Source organism: Eleutherodactylus coqui, chromosome 1 (assembly GCF_035609145.1).
Source record: "Eleutherodactylus coqui strain aEleCoq1 chromosome 1, aEleCoq1.hap1, whole genome shotgun sequence".
NCBI lineage: Eukaryota > Metazoa > Chordata > Amphibia > Anura > Eleutherodactylidae > Eleutherodactylus > Eleutherodactylus coqui.
In genome coordinates, this window is record NC_089837.1 from 296414451 (window position 1) to 296436248 (window position 21798).

The following is a 21798-nucleotide window of genomic DNA, read 5'->3' on the forward strand; positions in this document are numbered from 1 at the left end:
GCACTCCATTTGAGGTCAAACTAATTTTGGCCCTGTTCCAGACAAAATACTAGAGAAGGCAGCCAACAAATAAAAAGGTTCTCTCTCCTGGAAAACCTTTAAGAGGAAGAAAAAAAACTTCCGCCCCAGAGAAAATCCCAGAGTTATAGGGGTAGAGGGAAAAACTGGCAGGTGGAGCTATTCTAAATCAAGGAAAGGGAGGAACTTCATCCTTAATCCAAATCAGCCTTCCCAAAAACGATGATGCCATAGTTGTAGGGGAAAGGCTTCGCCATTTCATAGCAGAATCGCATACCATCACCTCAAACAGAAGCTTTGGTTTTTAAGTACCGTATCGAAACCGTCTCCATTATATATTAAGGAAAACCACCATCCACGTTTCTTAAAAAAAAAAAAATAATAATTACAGGGAATAGAATTCCTACAGAAATTGGGTGTCATTGGTCTGGTACCTTCAGAAGAGATGAAAGGTCCTTGGTCATGCTTATTTCTGGTCAGAAAACCAAACCGTATGTTCTGTACAATTTTATAAATCTGAAGTACTGGAATAATTTAATTTCTTGAAGAATTTTTATTGAAAGTATTAATAGAAATCAAACATACAAATCACATATTACCCATTGTAGAACACCTGTAATTCCCAATGGCAAGATTTGAACAATTTAATTTCTTTTAAGGAAAACGCTGCCTCAAGTCCCCAAAGATGCTCTCGTGGCAAACCTGAATTTAGGGGATTTACATCTTTCTCACCAAAACTTCTGAGATTTCTTCAGACAGACAGAGATCCTCTATTTCCAAATTGTCACACTCCCATTTAGGGTGGCATCAGCTCCCAGAATCTTTACAAATGACATGGAAAAATTTGTAGCGTATCTCAGACTTAGGGATCACAGTAGTCCTGTAGTTGGACGACTTCCTATTCATAACCTGCTGAGTGGATATATTTTGCCACATACCGACCACTTGTTCTCTGCTTCAACATGTAGGATGAATTCTCAACTTGGAAAAGTCCAACTTGGTTCCTTCTCAGAGGAAAGTTTTCCATAGAATTCTTCTATGTTCAGAAATCCAGTGTTCCTTTCTGCCTCTAGGGAAAATAATTGCTATTTAAAACAAAATGAGTATGCCTCAAAAGAAACTGTTCTGCACACTAAGGCATCCTGCAGATGGCCAGGTCGGATTGCACTGCGAGAATTCTAGCAGCGGGATGCGAGCCGTGCCCCTGTAGTGGTCACCGCGGCTCACCTGCTCCTGGCGTCTTCTCCGCTCTATGTACCGGCTTTCACCCAGCTGGCACATACGTAGAACGGAGCCGGCGCGTCACCAGTGACATTTCTGTGCGGGCCTCTGCAAGGCTTGCACAGAGGTAGGACCTGCCGCTATTTGTTTTTCGCATGCGTTTTCACACGGTCAAATCACAGCTGTCTGCATAGGATTGCATTATATAATGCAATCCTATGGCAGCGGGCACGGGTGGAAATTCTGCAGGAAATCCCGTTGTGAAATTTCCACCTGTGTGCAGAAGGCCCAAGGGAAGTGATGTCTGTACTAGGTCTAAATACATCCTTCACATATCTGCGGTTCCTTGGAGCCAGTTTCACTCAAGGACTCTTCTGAAATCTTGGAACAGGCCAGTGCTTTGTTTTTCTCTAGACCACAGAATGAAACTGACTCCAGAAGTAAAGCTTTCTCTTTCATGGTGGGGAAAAAAACAAAATCTGTTGGAGGAATGAGGATCAGACTCCTAAAGTAGTAGTTAAAAAAAAACAGATATGAGTGCTCTAGGCTGGAGAGCACAGGTAAATGATTAGTTTTTTCAGGGAAGTTAATATGCTCCTGGGCAGAGAAACCCTCTCGATTGCTGTTTTTTTTCTTTAAGGGATTTGAGAATAAAGTTGCAGATTTCTTAGGTTGCAAGCACGTAGATCCTGAAAAATGGCTGATAAGCGATCACGCTGTTGCCCTTATTCAAGACAGATGGGGTCTGCCCTATAAAAACCTTTTTGCCTCAATAAAAAAAAATCAAAGTAAAAACCTTTTGTTTTTCTTTGAACCTAAGAGAGAATCTAAAAGTTTTAAAGGGCTTCTGTAATGCTCGTGGCTCCTTGGTGACCCAAGAGAAGCTGGTTCAGTCGGCTAACGACATGGTACAAGAACCACCTCTGTTCCTTCTAAACAGTTCCAAAGTTCTAACACACGGTCCGATCCAGTGTTCTAATTCCAGAATTTTCTGTTGGCAGCTTGGATGCTGAAAAAGTAATACTTTAAACCGGTCACTGCAGTGGCTGCCCATTAAATACAGAATTCAATTTAAACGCATTACCTTCATCCACAAAGCCCTCCACAGCGCCATTCTATATTGCCTCCCTCATCTCAATCCATCACCCAGCCCAGGCTCTCCGCTTTGCTAACGAAACTAGACTGCGCGCCCCTCTAATTCGAACGTCTCATTCCCACCTCCAAGACTTATCTAGAGCAGCACCAGTCCTCTGGAACGCACTACCAAAGGATACCTGAGCAATCCAGAACTTCAGGCGTGCTCTAAAAACGCACCTCTTCAGAGAGGCATACCGCATTCCCTAAACAAACTCCCCTGTACGCTGCCTGATAACACACTCTATGACCTATTGACTGCAATCCTTGCCAGCCACTATCAACTGCCCCTGCAGTCATACCGATTCTGCCGTCACACGGCTAAATGTCTGACCATTGTCTTTGTGTGTATAGCACCGCTCACACTCCACCTCACCATACTGTGCACATCTCCAGCCCCTTTACCTTCTGTATCACCCCACTACTTGTAGTATGTAAGCTCGTTGGAGCAGGACCCGCACCCCTATTGTTTCCATCAACTGATTACTTTGTAACCGTGGTTCTGTAATGTTTGTACTTTTGTCTTTCTGTATTCCCCCGTCTATGTAAGCGCTACGAAATATGTTGGCGCTATACAAAGAAAGATTATGCGTAGGGAAGGGATACTTTGACCTTAGGAATAGGAAGCATAAATGGGTCAAAAGGGCAATCTTTCTGTGTGTGCGGTAAAGAATTTTTTTCTCTTCCAATTTTTGATATTTACAGTTTAGTGTCTCAATTGTACTTTGAAATGAAAGCATAGAACAAATAAGATGACTAAAAAATGTATTAACTTTGTTTCAGCAAATTTTAAATCTAGACTTTTTTTTTCCCCCTCCCACCTCTTAGCTGATAGCTTTTAAACAAATGAGGCATTTTTTTTAAACAATAGCATTTTAATGATATTCAGAAATTTCTTCCCAACATTGATGCTGAAGTTCCTACAAATATGCTGCACTTGTAGGCTGTCTTGCTTTCCCCCTTCTCTCCAGATCATCCCAAACGTGTCTTCTCTGACAATTTGTCCTGTCTTCTTCTTTAGTTCTCACATTACCTAGAAGTATGTTTTGGCTTGTTCTAATATGAACCCCTGACCACCTAGATCAGTGGTGGCAAACCTATGGCACACGTGCCAGAGGCGGCACGCAGAGCCCTCCCTGCTGGTACACACCACCGTCAGCTGCTCACCATGTTGGTGAATACCGCCAGGGTCCACGGCTCCCCTGCCAGTATTTTACTCACTGCGCTGCTAGCGGCAATGATCCCGGCGCACACTGATATCAGTGTGCACCTGTGATCATCGCTGCTGGCTGGGGAGAGGAACAGCGGCACTTCCATGAGGTGGAGGGGTTAGTATAGGGGTCTCAGGGGGCACTGTTGGCTGGGGGCCGCTGGGTGGGACGTCGCTGTTATCCTGGGGGGAATGTCACTATTAGCGCTGGGGTATGTTTACATGTGGCAGAAATAGGCAGGGCTGTGTCAAAATAGACAGCGTGCAGTTTTTTGGATGCAGAAATTGCCACAAACTTCCGCTGAGGACTTTCTGCAGCATTTCAAAAAGCAGTCAGGATTTGCACGCTGTCTATTTTGAAGCGGCCCTGTCCTTTTTAGAATGACGGAGGTAAAATCATTCGTCATAAGCCCCGCCTCCTGACGTGTTGGCACTTGGTGACAAATAAGTGGGTTTTGGTTTGCAGTTTGGGCACTTGGTCTGTAAGCAGTTTGTCATCACTGCCCTAGATGTACACCAGGGTATTGCATGCTCTAGCAAAATGCTGTTGTAGCTCTTGTTGGTCAGTGTGCCAGTCACCCTGTGCAAGTTTCCAATTCTAGTTCCAGTAAGACAGCCCCAGACCATCACACTTCCTCCATGTTTGATAGTTTGTTGCCATCCTTTCACCTATTTGGCGTATAAAATCCCTGTTGAATATACTAAATATGTCAAATTTTGTTTCATCAGGCCATAAGAGCTGCTTCCACTCTTTAGTAGTCCACTGGAAGTACTGCTTGGCCCATGAAAATCTCGTTTTTAATTTTGGAACTTTTAGCAGTGTCTTTCTTACTGAAACTTTACATGTCAAACCTGCAGATGGAAGTCTTCTCTTCACAGTGGAAATTGAATTTTTGTTTATTTTTTTCTGCATTAAGCTGTGCTTCAAAATTTTGTGCTTTGAGGCGCCAATCATGCAAACTGTTGATCCTGAAAACTTGTCATCTGAGTTTTGTTGTGGCCTTTTGTAGACCCGACCTTGTCAGTTTCTGCCAGTTTTTAGGTGCCTTTTGATGGTATAGAAAACTGTAATGACTGCCTCCTTGGCTTTCTTGGCAACTTCTCTGTAGGACAGACCTACCCTTCTAAGGGTTATAATTGTCTCTCTCGTTAAATGCCATTTTTTTGCCATTATAAGTGCTGCGGAATATGTTAGCGCTATATAAATAAAGATGATTATTATTATTATGATAGCATTGTGTTCTGTCCTGCAGAGAAAAACAGTCTATTCCTGCCCAAGAATGCAGTCTGTTCCAGCACTGGTTATGTAAAATCAGAGGGTTTGAAAGTAATCTACAAAAATTGAGATACCTGTAGGAGTAGTTTGCATTCAATTTCTGTGCTGCAGAAGAACTGTCTGTCCTTGATGTATTCCCTGAAAAAAGCCTTTTGGTTAAAATCATAAATTCAGACTAGTGTTTCATTTCAGATTAAAATTTCATAATTTTTGTTTTTAACTTACATTTGAACTGTTTCACATTATTTGCTGAAATTGAACTGTTTAATGTAAAAAATAACTACAAAAAGGCCTCGTTCTCAAGAGCGTTGTTTTGTGCACACCTATTAGAACCATTGTTTTTCTATGGTGTGTTCACATGTCCATATTCTACAGGCGTGCAAATTTGCTCACCTGCAAAAGATAGGACATGCGTGCACTGCATAGGGCCATGCTGTTCACAGTTATAGACGGCCTAAAATCAAAACTTATTAATCCTCATTAAAACCAAGGGCTGACAAAGACAGGCTACAAAAAACAAACAGAAGGATTTTTTCACGACTTGACACTATATTATCTTTTCGGATTGCGGAAAGATGCTTATTCCAAAATAGTTAGTATGGAGTAACTTAATCAGCATTGCTATATGCGGTCACACCAACTATGTAGTACACTAATACAGACAGTATGTAGGATAACAACTGCGCTGCATAATAGATAATAGGGCTGACATTTAGCCTGAATTGAACTACAGCCGCAGAGTATCTATCATGCAGCGCAGTTGTTATCCTACATAAGAGCACGTCTGTACTAGTGTACTATATAGTTGGCGTGACCGCATATAGGTTCCTGATGAAGTGTCCTCATTTGACACAAACGCGTTGAACCAACTTAAAATATATAAATCATCATAATTATAATCTTGATGAACCAACTATAAATTTATGAACCATCAACTATCATTTTGATCACACCGTGAACTCTCAATACCAATAAGTACAACTACTACATCTCATATAAGCAAGAATTTGGAGATTCTTGTGAATTTTCTCTGCTACTCTGTACCTTATACGCTATCAAACCAGGATTTGATGACATATATTTCTTCTGCATATGTCCCTTGATTGATTGGATGAAGAATGCACATGTTAGATTCAAGTGAGCATTGATGAATCTAACAATGCTGATTCTTAAGTTACTCCATACAAACTATTTTGGAGTAAGCATCTTTCAGCAATCCTAAAAGATGGCGTCAAGTCGTGAGAAAATCCTTTGTTTTTTGTAGTCTGTCTGTTAGCCCTTGGTTTTAATGAGGATTCATACATTTTGATTTTAGACTGTCTAACTGTGAAGGGCTTCTAGTTAATGGTCTATAGACAATTTCTGCCTCAGTGATAAGTTTGCATAGGTCCATGCTGCGTGTAAATATTCCCCACGGGGAGTCCCCTCCTCAATGAACACTGACAGCACTGTCAGTGTTCAGTGACAAGGATCCCCTGTCACAGCTGGGGCAGAGGGCTGTGATGTTCTCCCACTGCTTTTAAATCCATGCCTGCTGAAAGCGCTTCAGTACAGGGCAGGGAAGCCAAGTGGCTAGACGAGCTGAACCCAGACAGCGCTGGAGAGGTATGTATGTATGTATTTTATTTTATTTATTTTTTTTACACAAGCTAGGGATGATTTTCAGGGAAGGGCTTGTATGGGTTGCCGGCAGCCTATTGCTTTCAATGGGGCCGCCAGCAGCCTTTGACCAGTTGTGTACATTCCCCCTTCCCCCCCCCCCATCCCTCTAGGTGCTGATTGACAGGACTCTGTTACTATGCGTATGGAAAGACCTGTCAGTCTGTCTGGAGGGATGAGGAGAGATGGGTAAGTGTAAATATTAATGACAGACATGGGACTGTCATTAAACTGCAAACTTTCAACATTTTTATGAAACTGCTGCAATAATTGGTATAAGTGACACAGTGACAGACTGTTGAACTCAGCGGCAAATGTGTACATGCAACTTTATTTCAGGTAACCACTAAGCTTAAGGCTGCAATTTTTTTATTACCTCATTTTTGGTTCCCCAGATAAGCATTTTATAATATAACCCTTGTTTCAAACTTTTCTTAGCTCTTCAGATGGTGGCCAAAATGGTTGCCACAGTGTCGAGGATTCTGCATGTGGTGACAAGAATTCACTGAGTGAAAGAAGTTGCTGCCACTAATATGCCAAGCATGTGTGTGTTTGCTTTTTTTTCACACGCCCATTGACTGCAATGGGAGCTGTAAACGACTTCAATAACTGGGTCACTTCTCTTGCAAAGACTACAGCATCTAACCAGCAAAAGAACAATAGAAAAACCAGTGCAACTATTTGTTTCCTCTTATATGCCGTTTCTTTTTAATATAGGTAAAGTGTTAACAGAAAAGATATATAAAATACTTAAGGCTGGCTTCACACACCTTAAATGTTGCTTTTATTAAAATTTTTATATTTTGGTAGATACAAAGTTTAGATACACAGAAGTCTTGCATATCTTTTCACTGCTCTCCGTGTATGAGTGGAAACTACTGTACACAGAAAAACTTGCAATGTAAAGCTTTGCTCCTCTTTGGTGTTTTGGCCCCTCCTGTCTTTACCTTTCACACAACAGTGTTTTGGTCTGTATTTATTAGTGGCGTTAGGTACCTGACGGGACCCTAGATTGAGCATTTGACTTGCTCTAATGTCAGTTTATAGCTGTGTTTATACTTTGTACCACTGTTCATGTTTGTTGTAGATGGGACACTCGATCGAACAACACGTCAAAACCTAGCCATTCTGTGGATGCTCACACAGCTGAGGTCAACTGCCTGTCATTCAACCCCTACAGTGAGTTCATCTTAGCTACTGGGTCTGCAGACAAGGTAATTCTTTCTTGTCTGGCAAATATATATATTTTTTTTTTTTTAAAGTGAAATTTGGTGTCGTATGTTTAAAAGTGGATCCTATGCAGAGGCTATGTATAAAGGAAAGACTCCCAATAAAAAATTGGACCAAAAATTAAATGGCTGAGAGTGTATATATTTAACTAGTCACTCCAGTGAAAACACATTTTCCCTCACTGCACGCCTCCACCTTAATGTATTTCACTCTGGGTTTTATTTCATATACAGTATATTGCAGTCGCTTCTATGCAATGCAGCCTCCGATTTTATACACTTCGGACAACATCTCAATTTTTAGATTTCTCCCTGCATTTTCTTCCTCTATGCTGTATCCTCATTCGCATGATGTATCAGTACAGGATCACATGGGCACTAGAGCTAGTACCATTTCTGTCTGCTGGGGGAACAGTATGGTTACGATTTACCCTCTGTATTCTTGTAAATAAGCTAAATACTATAATTATTATAGTCCAGGAGGATGAACTATCCTCTTTACAGTGGTCTGAAGCCTCTAATCAGCAGTAATGTGTTAGGAGTTTCTGCTCTCACCCTCTCCTGTGAAACAGCCCATGTGATGTCATACAGGAAGTTAGTTGCCTGAGATGGTGACCCCTTGCGGAGCATAGAAAGACAAGTAATTCCCATGCAGTCAGTATGAGGTTCCCTGACCAAACTAAAGAGCATTTCCCGATAGGAAGGAATAGCTAAACATGGTAATGCTAGCTGACCTATGTAATTCTTTTTTTTTTCTTTTTACACAACTATTTTTAGTGCTGTATCATTTGAAGACATGAATTTATATTAACAGTGCCCATTCTGATGATTAGAATTGTTACAAGCGTATTTGCATTGTAAATCAGCCTGGAAATGGTTAGGCACATATACAAATTCCTGATGTACATGCAAATAGCACAGGGCATTGCACACTGCGTATGTTTTGTAAGTCTGGAACCTAATTTTCGAAGGCTAAAGCACCAGAGTGTGGTTGCTGGTCTTTACTTGTAATAAAGTTCCAGTTAAAAAAAAAAACACGCGCATATGTGTTTATAAAGGGCATGTTGATAGTATAATTTGTCATTGCCCACAAAATGAACTTTTTTTTTTTTCTTTTTCCTCCCATGAACGGTAATTGCAAATGATTTCCGCTTGTGGGCATGAAAAATCACTTTGCCATAGCATTCTATGGAGGGTTATTGCTGCGGAACCCAGAGGAAAACACCTGCCCCCGGATTCCACAGCAAAAATCTGCATGTGTGCATAAGGCCTTAGTTTTGAATTAGTTTGCAATGTAATTGACCTTTTGGGATATAATTACCCATTAACGCTTGCTGGTTTTGTTTTGTGTTCTTCTCTTTTGAATAGACAGTGGCATTGTGGGATCTGCGTAATCTGAAGCTCAAGTTACATTCATTTGAGTCCCATAAAGATGAAATTTTCCAGGTAAACACGGTAATTTACCAATATTTACAAAGTAAAAGGTGGCTTTTAATCTAGCATCCCTCAAGACCCAACGCACACTACATCATTGACTTCTGAGTTACCAAACAAATCTAGAAGAAAAGTGACTCGGGTTAGAATTCCTGCTATGAAAATTATGCCTCCTGAAGGCCGCCTGCAGACGGGCGGGTCGGATCCGGCTGCGAGGATTTTCGCCGCGGGACCCGACCCGAGCACCTGCAGAGAGCGGCGCGTACTCGCCCGCAGCTCCTGCTGTTTGATGTGCCAGGCAGCCGGCGCATACGCAGACTGGAGCCGGTGGCCGGGCGGTGACGTTTCTGTGCGGGGCTCTGCGAGCCCCACACAGAAATAGAGCATGCCGTGGTTTGTTTGCCACGCGAGATTTCGCACGAACAAACTGCGGCCGTCTGCTAGGATTGCATTTGCTAACGCAATCCTATGGCAGCTTCCAAGGGCGGAAATTCCACGGGAAATCCCGCCGCGGAATTTCCGCCCGTCTGCAGGCAGCCGAAGGAAAATCTCATCAATCCTGCTTTCATTTAAATTTGCAAGTGTGTATATATAGGACAGTTTAATAACAGCATCTTAATTTTCCTGCAGGTCCAGTGGTCCCCACACAATGAAACTATTCTGGCATCTAGCGGTACTGACCGGAGGCTTAATGTGTGGGATTTAAGGTAAATTGCAGACCATTTGCTTCAGTCTGGTTTTTCATGCAGTTGTCTTTACATAGAGGGAATACTGTAGTGAAAGCTCGTAATAAACCAAAGGAAATGATTAGAAAATTGTACAATTGGAGACAAATATATTATAGTCGCTTCACTTCCCTTAGGTCCATTAGTGTTTTGACAAATGTGTGGTTGCACAGAATTAAATCTTGTGCTACATATGGCAGCAGACTTTCTAGGTGCTTGTAGTTTGTGAATGGATAGGCTAAATGTTATTAATAAAGCCACGGGGGGTGGGGAGGGTGTTTGTACACTTTTTACTATTGGCAGGATCACTAGCACATTATCTTTTAAAGTAAAATTGGGGAAGAACAGTCTCCAGAAGATGCTGAAGATGGCCCCCCTGAGTTGCTGGTATGTACCTGAACAGGTGTACAGTATGAATATCAACTCGGTCTGTTGTGTTTTTGTCTTTCTTTTTAATACATTTTCTTCATTCATTTCATAGTTCATTCATGGAGGTCACACTGCAAAGATTTCCGATTTTTCATGGAACCCTAATGAGCCTTGGGTTATATGTTCAGTATCTGAAGACAATATTATGCAAGTTTGGCAAATGGTGAGTTGTTACTTTTTAATTCTGATAAAGCAGCTAAATTTGTTGTGTAAATATAATACTCTAGTTTTACACGTAGAGAATAAATAGAAGTGTTTTGCGTGTTAAGTATTCAGCTGCTGTCGCTAAGGAAGCTACAATAGACAATAGATTTCCTGTATAACTGGTAGCAAATAGTGGCCAAACTTAAAGGAACTGTATATAGGTTGAAAAAAAAATGGCTGCTTTCTTTCAAAATTGCCCCCACAAATGTGCATTGGCATTGAAACTAACTCCACTGAATCGAATGGGGTTGAGTTGGCAACCTCCGCACTCAAAGTTGTGACTAAGTGTAGTGTGAAAAACATAAAAAAATTCTAAGTGGAGTAAAATGGTGAAACGAAATAATGCCATCTTTGAGTGCGTATTGTTTCTACGGTGTACACACTGCAACAGGAATGACGTAACTTTATTCTGCGGGTCAGTACGATTACCACAATACCAAATTTATATAGTTTTTTTTGGTTTTGTTTTATTTTTGCTATACCTTTATTTTTAAAGATATATAATTTCCATTAGCTGGCTTAGAAACACTGTCACCTCCCTCCAGTACACATAGATGTCAGGGCAGCTCCATATTAAGTGACTAAAATGGTGGGTACTCAGTGCATTTTGTAAAGCCTAGTCGGTGTCGGATAGCCTTGATAAAGTATGTGCATCTGCGTTAGTTCATTATTTGCAGCTGGCGATACCATGGTATACGGGGCCATCGCCATTTCCCACTCTCCTGTAGGAGATTTTGGAATGCAGCAGATGGGTATATAATACTGATATCAGGCCTTTAGGGCCTTGGGTGCGCATTGCACCTATCAGTGGGTATAGGGGAGAAAGGGTTGTCTGGGCTCTGAAAATTGTGTCACGAGGGCATGTTGGAGCTGCAGATATCTATAGATGCCAATCCTCGGGACCTGGTAGAGTTGTTGTAACTGTTCAAAGGAGGCTAGTATTTAATTGATAGTTGTTCTAATGTGGGGATTCCCAAGTTCACCCTGAACTGCTTATCTGTCAAATTCACAAGGTGTGGGAGCCCTCTTATCCCACAGAGATGGTTCTAAGGGGGTGTCTGAGTACTTGGTCAGTGCTCTGCATGCCTGCCACACTCTAACTGCCAACTTGTGGATAGGCAGCATCTGCTTGGCCACTAACAGTCTTTCCAAAACTACCCACAGATAGCTGTGGGACAGAAAAACCATTAGATGATAAGAGTTTGGAAGGGGAGAACCCGATAGCCAGTGGCGAATATATCTTGCTTGTCCAGCCAAACAATACAGCTTGAAATCTGGCAATGCCGTTCCTGCTATGTCTTTTGGATGCTGTAATGTTTCCATGCGAACTTCTCCCCAGTATGTGTAGATGTTAGGGCAACTCCATATTAGATGGTTGAAGTTTGCATTAGGGGCTCTGCATCTATGGCATTGGTTTGTGGGCATCCTCTTCATTTTATGCAGTCTGGTCGGGGGCAGATAGCACTGGTGCAGTATATATAATTGTGTCAGTTTGTTGTTTGCTGCTGGTGACACTGCGGTGTACGTGGACATCGCAGTGTCCCGGTCCTCATTAGTGAGAGTGGGGATGAGCTCTTTCTATCTTTCCACTACTGTCATTGGCGTTTCGGGGATCTTGGATTGTAACAGGTGGGTGTATAGTGCCGATATCCGCCATTTGGGCCCCTGGGTACACAGTATGCCTATTAATGGGTACTGAGAGAAGGGCTGTCTGGGTTCTGGGAATTGTGCTGTTAAGGCGTGCCTAAGTTGTAGATACCTATAGAAGCCCGTTCTTGGTATTTGGTATAGCTGTTGTAATTGCTCAAATGAGATTAGCCCTTGGTCATTGTATAGGTGCTCTAAAGTAGTAATTCCTAAATTTGTCCAGAATTGTTTATCTGGCAGGTTCACTAGGTGTGGTAGTGCTCTGTTGTCCCATAGAGGGGGTCTCCAGAGGGGTGCCATTTCGTTTGGTCAGTAGCTTACATGCCTGCCATACATTCGTTGCAAGTCTGTGGACAGGTAGCATCTGCTTGGTCAACAGTCCTGGTTTTTCCAGGAGGATCCAAAGAGATGTCTCCGAAAGGAAGAACATCAGATGGTGCTCGGAGTTGGGGAGGGCAGAGCCCGACAGCCAGTGACTTATATATCTGACCTGTCCCGCTAAATAATAGTTTGAAGTCTGGTAGTGCCATTCCTGCCATTTCTTTAGGTCGCTGTAATGTGTCCACTCGGAGTTTGGCTCTGGTGTGTCCCCAAATGAATGATGTTATTAGGGAGTTGTTTTTTTTAAAAGCATTTCTGTGGTATTGTTTCTGCGTGTTCTAGGCAGTACAAGTACTTCGGGAGTATTATCATTTTTATGAGATTTATTCTGCCTGCTACCGACAGTGGCAGAGCGCTCCAGGATTTCAATTTTAATTGTAGGGTTGTCAGTAGGGGGGTGATGTTTAGATCTAGACTCAGGGTATGGTCTCTGGTAATGTGGACCCCGAGGTATTTAAATTGGGGGGTAACCTGTAGGTTGCAGAATACTTCCCCCGTCCGCCATCCCTCTGGTCTTAAAGGCATATATGCGGATTTCTGCCAATTTATACGCAGGCCTGAAAAATTTCCAAATTGGTCTATTAGAGTGATGGCTAGCGGTAGGGTGTTCTTGGGGTCTGACATATATAATATTATGTCGTCTGCGTATAACCCTATCCTATCTTCTCTGGGTCCTACCTGGACACCTCTATATATGGCGTGCTGTCGGATTCTCAAAGCCAGGGGCTCTATAGCAATTGCGAACAGGAGGGGGGAGAGCGGGCAGCCCTGTCGGGTCCCCCTGTGCAGCGGGAAGGAGGCGGAGGTCAGGCCGTTCACCACTACCCTAGCCGTCGGTGCCTTGTATAAGATAGAGATCCATCTAACAAATGTATCTCCGAACCCAAACCTCCGTAGGGTCTTCATCAAGTATGGCCATTCAACCGAGTCGAATGCCTTGGCTGCGTCTAATGAGGCCAGGGCCCAGTCCGATCCCCACCTGCGTAATCACTTGCGTTCTTCGAATATTGTCTGACGTGGATTTTCCGGGTATGAAACCTCTTTGGTCTGGGTGTATAATGTCTTTTATAGCTTGGTTTAGGCGTGAAGCTAGTATTTTAGTGAGGATTTTGTAATCTGTGTTCAGTAATGAAATAGGCCTATACGAACTACAGTCTTCTGGGGTTTTTTCCGGCTTTAAGATGAGGACTATGGTGGCTTCTAACATTGATTCTGGGAGCTGTTTTTTTATCAAATATATATTCATATAGGGAGTGTAGGTGTGGTATAATTTCTTTTTTGTATTGTTGATAGACCTCTATCGGTAGACCATCCGGCCCTGGGGTTTTATTCTTTGCCATGTCGTTTATTGCCTCCTCAATCTCCTCGATTGTTATGGGGGAGTCTAGTAGGGTCTTATGGTCATCTTGTAATTCTGGGAATATTGTGTCCATTAAATAGAGTTCCAGGTCCTCGGGTGAGTAGTCGGCCCGTGTTTGGTATAAATCGTTGTAATATTGTTGAAATCTGTTCAAGATCTCTTTTGGATCAGTGAGTATTATTCCTTGGTCTGACTTGACTCTCAATACAGTCTGGGGTGCAGATTCCTGTCGGGCCATCCAGGCTAATAGTTTACTGGATTGGTTTCCCAGTTCAAAAAAGGATTGTCGAGTGTAGAAAAGGCTCCTCTGGGCCTTTTCTTTTAAGTATATTAAGTAGTTCCTGCCCGTCTGGAGCCATCTGTCTTTTTTGGTGTCTGTTGGATCTGCCACATATTCTCTCTAGCTGTTGGCATTGTTCTGCTAATAATTCTCCTCGTGAGGTGGCTCTTTTTATAAAGGAGATTGAGGATCTAAAGCATCCCCTGAGATAGGCCTTGAATGCCTCCCATACTAGCATCTTATCTGAGTGTGCCTCATGTGCCTCATAATAGAGTTGAATTTGGTCTGGTATGCGGTCTTTAGGGCCAAACAGCGAGAGCCAGAATGGGTGTATTTTAAGTCTTTTGTGTGCAGTCAAACTTGGGTTTTTGAGGGTCAGGTGGATTGGGGAGTGATCCGAGGTTCCGCGGGGAAGGAACTCTATAGAGTTAACTTTGGGAAATATTGAAGGGGATCCGAATATATAATCAATTCGACTAAGCGCGTGGTTGTGGGCTGCGTGGCAGGTAAACTCCCATGATTGCGGGTGAAATACGCGCCATAAGTCCAGCCATCCCGTCACCGATTATAATAGATGCTAGTCAGGTCATGCCAGTGTCCCCCCTCCGAGCACCACCCCCGAGCCTGTCCACGGTGGGATCCATCACCATATTCATATCCCCCATGTAGATAATGGTTGCATCTGGTGAGAATGATGCAAATTGGATGCCGTCTGCCAAGATGGTTGTTGCTGGTGGTGGGTTATAACAGCATAGAAGAACATATGGGTCGTTATTGATTTTAGCTCTTACGAATATATATCTACCTTCTGGATCTCTTTTAAACTGTTCCACCTCCCATCTTAATGACCTTCCTATTAGTATGGACACCCCTCTGGAGTATGTCGTGTGGCACGAGTGAGCTGACCACTGAACCCATGGCTTTAACAAAACTTTTGTAGTTTCGGGTGTAAGGTGGGTCTTCCTGCAGGCATAGTACATGTGGTCGCCAGGAGCGTATTAAGGAATTTATTGCTGACCGCTTTCTGGCTGATCCCATGCCCCTGACATTCCATGACACGAAGACTACCTCCACCGTAGGCAAGGGCAGGTTAATCGGGTCCGGAGAAAGAGGAGGGGGGGGGGGGGGGAGGTGAAAAGCCAGGGGGGGAGGAAGTTTCCCCCTCTCTGGGTCTTCCATTTTCACTTTTACTGTTATTCGAGTACTGAGTTGTGTTATGAGGGGGGGAGGGAAGGAAGAAAGAGGGGCAGGGAGCAAGAGGGGGGGGGGGGGACACAGTGAGTCAGGAGGAGGTACAGGCTCTTATTACCTGGGAAAATTTTTTTTAAAATTGTCTTTTTTCACATTTTAATTGCAATATCTCAAATCTGTGCAAACATACTGTACACATTTTTTGATAAGATATATTTCTATCTGTTCTGGACGCACATTTGAAAAGATTTCGTTTTTTTTTTTTTTACCACTTAGAGACAAACTTAACATTGATTATCAACATTTTGAGGAACATTTTGTTTTCTTGCACCAAGCCAAGATTGCAAAGGCTCATAGGTGTCAGAATGATGGATACCCCCACAAATGACCCCATGTTAAAAAATACACCCCCAAATATATTCACTGGGGAGGTGGGGGGGGGGGGGTCAGGAGTGTTTTGAACCCACAGTGTTTTTTTTCAGGAGTTAATGCAATTTAGAGGAGAAAAAATAAAATTTCATCATTTTGCAACTGTCATTTTAAAGGCAGTTTTTTTCTATAGTGCACATGAAAATGAGGATTTGCACATCAAATTGGATACCCTGTTTGTCCTGTGTTCAGGAACATACCCGTTGTGGCCCTAATCTTATATCTGAGTGCACAACGGGGCCCAAACTGAAAGGAGCAGCCGGTGGCTTTCAGAATAGAGGTTTTCCACGGAGGCGATATAGGCCCCATTGCCCACTTGTAGAGCTCTTGAGCGGCCAAAATAATATAGAAGTACCGGAGACACGGTCGCCATCGCCACGATCGCCATCGGCACAATCACCGTAGGGCAGGCGCAACGGCCATAAGCCCTAAAAATATGCAGTCAGCCAAACAATGGTGTGGAGGAGCAAGTTGTTCATGGCAGGCTAATATGCAGTCACTCACTCAACCCAGCCCTGATTGGGGAGGGGAGACTGCATATAATCATAGCCTGCACATGTGAACGATACAAAGATGCCAGCCACAGATGGATGGTGACCCACCATACAGGATATCAACCCTCACTGATATGACAGTAGGTTGCCCTGTATCTCCAGGTGGGTCACACTGGCTGACATCTTTGGCTCCCCCAACAACTAGCAAACTACATACAAAAATACTAATGCATACTGATAAAATGCGGGTGTTGGTACTGCATTTTGGCCAAAACGCATAGGCTGACGGGCCACGTCCAGGCCACACCGCATCCGTCAGTACCTACGCTAACTCACTTTAAAAAAATTACATAAAATCACAGAGGTGAGAAAAACAGACATTATTCACAGAAAAAGCCAAAATTGCAATACCTGATGCGGTGCTTAGCCGTATTGATATGTTTAGGTCTCCCTCCTTATTCCCAAAAGTTAGCTCTATAGAATTCCTCCCTAGAGGAGTATCGGATCACTTGCCGATTCAAATGGTCCTGAAAAAACCTGGCCAAGCAGTCCGTAGGAGATGGAAGGTACATCCGTTCTGGCTCTCGCTGCTTGGACCTAATGATCGTATTCGGATCAAATCCAAGTATATTACGAGGCGCATGTGGCCTCGTAATATACATGGATTTGATCCGAATACTTTTTTCTAATAGTAAAACTTTTTTTTTTTTTTTGCTTTGATCACTCCTGCAGTATGATGTAATGCAACAGCATTACATTATACAGTGATCTGACAGGAATTCTGTCAAGCCACCCCACAGGCATGGCTTGATGGGCATTCTGCTACGACAGTCCTAGAGCCTTTCAGAAGGACCCCGGCTACCATGACACCCGCATGGCAACCCATGGTCTCTTCGCCAAGGGCCATATGGGACCCCAGAACATCGGTCGGGGAATTTAAATGCCACTGTCAGAACTGGTGGCATTTAAAGGGTTAACTACTCTGATGAACTGCACGGCACCCGCGTTGTTTGGGGCGGGATCACCCCGCGATCTCTCTTCATAATACCCTGACTGTGCAGGATGTAACCTTACATCCTATATCATTAAGGGTTTAAAGAGGTTGTTTGCTCTCTACTGCTTTTTCCAGTTTTTATTTATGTAGTTGCAGAATATGAAATTTTCTAATATACCCCTTGAACACCCATACATCTTGACAGTGGCTGTTAAGGGGCTTTAGTCAGCAGCGCTTTCTTTTCACAGTGCTGCATTAGAAGCCTAGTGCGGATCTCCCATGCCAGGGGAAGTGGGTGCTCTGCCTGACAGCCGGGCACTTGCTCCAACACCAGGGACCAAAGAAAAATGTTAGGGGTCTTTGAATGCAGCGGGAACAAAAAAAAATTATATATATTTTTATTTTTTAGAAGTGTGGAAAAAGTTGCAAGAAGAGAAAATGAGTTTTGTATTGATATAACCGTACTGTAATTAATTTAACATCATTTAAACTGCACTGGAAACACTCTCAAAAAAATAAGAATAAAAAAAATGCCAGAATTACAGATTGTTTAGTCTTGCCTCTAAAAATGGAATAAAAAATCAATGTTATGCTCCCAAAAATTGGATAAATGAAGACTAGAGTTCATCACGCAAAAAACAAGCCCTTATAGAGCCTGGTCGATAGAAAAATTAAAACTGCTATGGCTCTTGGCACGCGGCAACACAAAAGCAAATCTTTATTTTAAAAGTATTTTTGTGTACAAACAGCAAAACAAACTGTATAAACTTGGTATCGCCAGAATCGTGATGACCCACAGAATAGTATCACAGCAGTGTTTCTTTATTCCCTCCCCCATTCTCGCCCGTGTAAATGTAGCCTAAATTAGGTAATTCTAATTCTCCAACTTGTTCAGCATGGGACAACCATAAGTGGGGAAAATTGGGTTGCTCAGTTTGCACATGATGTGGAGAATAGAATGTGGATCATATTAGAGGTTTGCTTGTGGATGCCCCCAATTTTATTATTGGCTTATGGAGCCAAAGTTTTGAGTAAAGACCATCCTTGCTATGGTTTGGCAGAGAACTTGAGAATCTTATTTTAGATAGTTTGGGTACTGACATTTGCTACGTTTCATGTAACCTCTATTGAATTTAGTCTATTGATCTGTTTTGGTTTTTCTGTTTAAAGAAAATAATTGAACTAATTCCAATTGTTTTTCTCTCCCACAGGCAGAGAATATCTACAACGATGAAGACACAGAGGGGGGTGTAGATCCAGAGGGACAGGGCTCCTAGTTGTAATTATAATATGTACTTGAAGAAAATTCCCCAGTGCAATCTAGTGGCGTCACTCTCCAGATGTCTTTTTATCCAGCACTTGGACATTGACCTTCCTGTGCTGCAAGCTATCACTCCTTGCATTCACCTCAACTTGCTTTAATTCATCTCAGTGAGAATAATCCCTTATGGGTTTTTTTAATTTTAGATATAAAACTTTTATATAATGTCATTTTTAACTGCTGCCTACAAAGGGTGGCATTGTTTTTAACAAAGCAAGGAGAGGGGAAAAAATGACAGCTTGTCAGATACTGTGCCTTTTAGGTGCACCTCTTTTGATTTGAAGAGTTTTGGACCAGGCAGCTTCATGCAAACATTCCTTATTTTTCCACTGGAAAAGTCAATGTTGCTCCTATTGCTATCTAGGACAAGCTCCCTAAGCCCTTTTTCCCCTGTACATTCTTTTTTTTTTTCTTTTTTTCTTTGATTGAAGTATATATTTTACTTTAGACTTATCCTGGCAACCTCTATTTAGTTGTGCTTAATTTGTGGGGGTTGGGGGCTCAGTAATATCCTTTGTACTTGTGTGGATTTTGCTGTCTGTGTTGCACATCTCCTTTTACAATGGATGAGCACCTCATGTGAAATAAATAGATTTAAATTGTTTTTCTAGAATTGTTTTTATTTTGCTTTTTATGTTGGAAGTTTCTGTATAGATAATGGGAATTAGTGTAATTTCATACAAATGACCACTTAAAACAATTTTAGAAATTCTCATCTATATTGTAAGAAACAATATTTTATTCCATGAACTAAATGGGTAAGCATTCTTTGTCTTCATTTCTTATCTGACGTTGGGGTTCCATAGTAATTTTACTATGAAACTTGAGATACTTTTACTAACACTGTATAGAACTGTTTATCTTGGGCATCTTGGCGCAACTGCTGCTTCACTGTCCGTATCAATTGTTACAAATTTGGACTGGTTGGGACCTTCAGGTTGTCCTTTTCGTAACTGACTTGAATAGCTGTCCATACAGTTCCAGGCATCCCCTGTAAAAGATTGATTACGACATCAATTTTAAATGTATGCATAAGCTATATAGTGATAAAAATGCTTACATTGGCCACTAACTGTCATTGCACTTACACATGGTGACTACTGTGGCCTGCCCGCTTGCCAGATTTTTTTGCCACTAGAACATGTATGGGACCTATGAAGCTTGCATGATCTACAAGCTGTTACAGCTAATGTGGACAAATACGCCTTAGGATACTATACTGAATCTGTATGCCTCAATGCCTGAAACTATCACATCTTGCATCCAACCTAGAGCTTGTCCAACAGGGTACTAGAGCCTCCTCTCGTATTCAGTTTTCCACAATCGATCATTTATTCTTTTGCTCTGATATTGTAATAACTTACTAATATCAATGTTACAATGGCACATAAAGCTTCAGTCGATTCCGACAACTCCTTCTAGTTGCTTGTTTTGTTGTGTGCTTTTTTTTTTTTTGCAATGAGTGTATATTGCTGCAATGGTCTATAGTCATAACAGGATGTCTCTGCCACCAAAATAGTAACACAAAAGCCCAACCCCCCTAAAATTCTGATAGTTTTTGAGTAAGTTATAAAGATTTTGCTTTAGACTTTCACACAATTGTCTTTTCAGTGTTTGTCACGCAGCTCTATACTACATGCTTTTGCATATTAGAAAATGAAATTAAAAAATTCCATATGTAAATTTTGTATTTTTAATATAAACTGCAATAATTACTATTTTGTAACTGCTTTCCATTGTTAAGAATTAAAGATAGGTTTTATTAACTTCAGCTGTGGTAATTTGTAAGCTGATGTGATTAGTTTTTAAAACTGTTCATTTTGAATGCTCATTTTATCAATGTAGTCTAACAGCCTGTATTAATTCCACATTACCGCTTCCGCCTGTCATTGCAAATCTAGAGTCGTCTTTCACTCGCACCACCCTCCTACCTTGTAAAAAATTTGTCTAACTTCCTCAGGGTTTTCCAGATTTGCTTGTTCGATAGTGGATTAAATGTTCTCTTGTTCGTGTGCTTGACACTTTGATTCACAATTCAATTACAGTATAATTGAGAGTTGTCTTCTGAGGCTAACTTCACACAGGTGAGTATGACATTGGGCCATAATTCAGGGCGCGATGTTGCGCTTGCCAACATGCGATATCCCTGTTGATGTGAGGCATTTTTATATCAAATCCGCCTCTCATCACTTTAAGAAAGTAGCGATCCTCTGCCGCATATGTCGGCTGCAGCAGAGGATCACAGAGTTTCTCCCATTGTTTGAATGAGGGAAACCTCATCGCACAGAATGCACAAGGAGTGATGCTGTTGCTGGCCCCTTTGAAAACATTGGGAGATGTGATGCAAGAACATGCACAAAGATAAAGCATGCTGTGGGAAAACATTGCTCATATGTATGACCCCATTCAAATTATCAGAGGATCATATTTGTGCGTCTCGCAAAGCACAAATCTTGTGATATAGATGGGATATATAATTTTTTTCCCCCACTTGTTTGAAGCCTGTCTGAGGGTGGGGTGCTAAATAACGGCGAAGACTATGCTACCGTGCCCTGCAAAAATAATGAGAACCAGGTGAAACCGACATTAATCTGCTCTCTGCTTGCCTGACTACAGTTAATGGCGCTGTAATGCAGTGTGCGTGCCTGACATAACTGTACTGTCGTAATTGTATTGTGTCATAAGTGTGACTTGATTAAGAACTTTGGAGTCGGGGACTTTAGGAAAAGCAAATTGTGTTTTAATTACTGTCTGAATTTTTACATCTACGACTTTCATCAATTACTAATTTCATCAAATCTATATGTATGATCCGCATTTAGAATGTGCTCCATGATTGACAATGCCATCCAGTGTACATCTTGTGTCATGTATGCAGTGCTTGAACAGCTGTTTGAGGATACATACTGCTGTGTGAGATGTCAACTTGTTGCACATTTGGAAGCCAAGATGTTGGATCGAAATGGGCAGCTTGCAACACTGAGACCATTGAAAACATGGAAAGGAGTTTGCTGCTCACTGAGCAGACACTCGCTGGGGTGGATGGTAGTTCAGGAGAGTAGGGTGAGCAGGCAGCTCTGGTGTCAAAAAGGGGGAGGAGGGAAGAGAACCAGGGAGGCTAGTCCTGAACTGGCACATCCCAACAAGTTGGCAGATAAGGGG

At 42.1% G+C, this 21798-nt stretch overlaps 2 protein-coding genes across 3 annotated transcripts in view; one reads left to right on the plus strand and one right to left on the minus strand.

Moving 5' to 3' along the window:
- The window catches only part of RBBP4 (RB binding protein 4, chromatin remodeling factor), a 31634-nt gene extending 12394 nt beyond the window's left edge, over positions 1–19240 (plus strand). For both annotated transcript variants that reach the window (XM_066573743.1, XM_066573751.1), the window contains exons 7-12: positions 7606–7732; positions 9116–9193; positions 9812–9888; positions 10236–10293; positions 10388–10498; positions 18527–19240. In XM_066573743.1, coding sequence (XP_066429840.1) covers positions 7606–7732; positions 9116–9193; positions 9812–9888; positions 10236–10293; positions 10388–10498; positions 18527–18592 — 517 coding nt within the window. In that variant the 3' untranslated portion in view covers positions 18593–19240. The remainder of the gene's footprint in view (positions 1–7605; positions 7733–9115; positions 9194–9811; positions 9889–10235; positions 10294–10387; positions 10499–18526) is intronic.
- The window catches only part of SYNC (syncoilin, intermediate filament protein), a 35129-nt gene continuing 32364 nt past the window's right edge, over positions 19034–21798 (minus strand). The window contains exon 4 of the mRNA XM_066573765.1: positions 19034–19627. Coding sequence (XP_066429862.1) covers positions 19570–19627 — 58 coding nt within the window. The 3' untranslated portion in view covers positions 19034–19569. The remainder of the gene's footprint in view (positions 19628–21798) is intronic.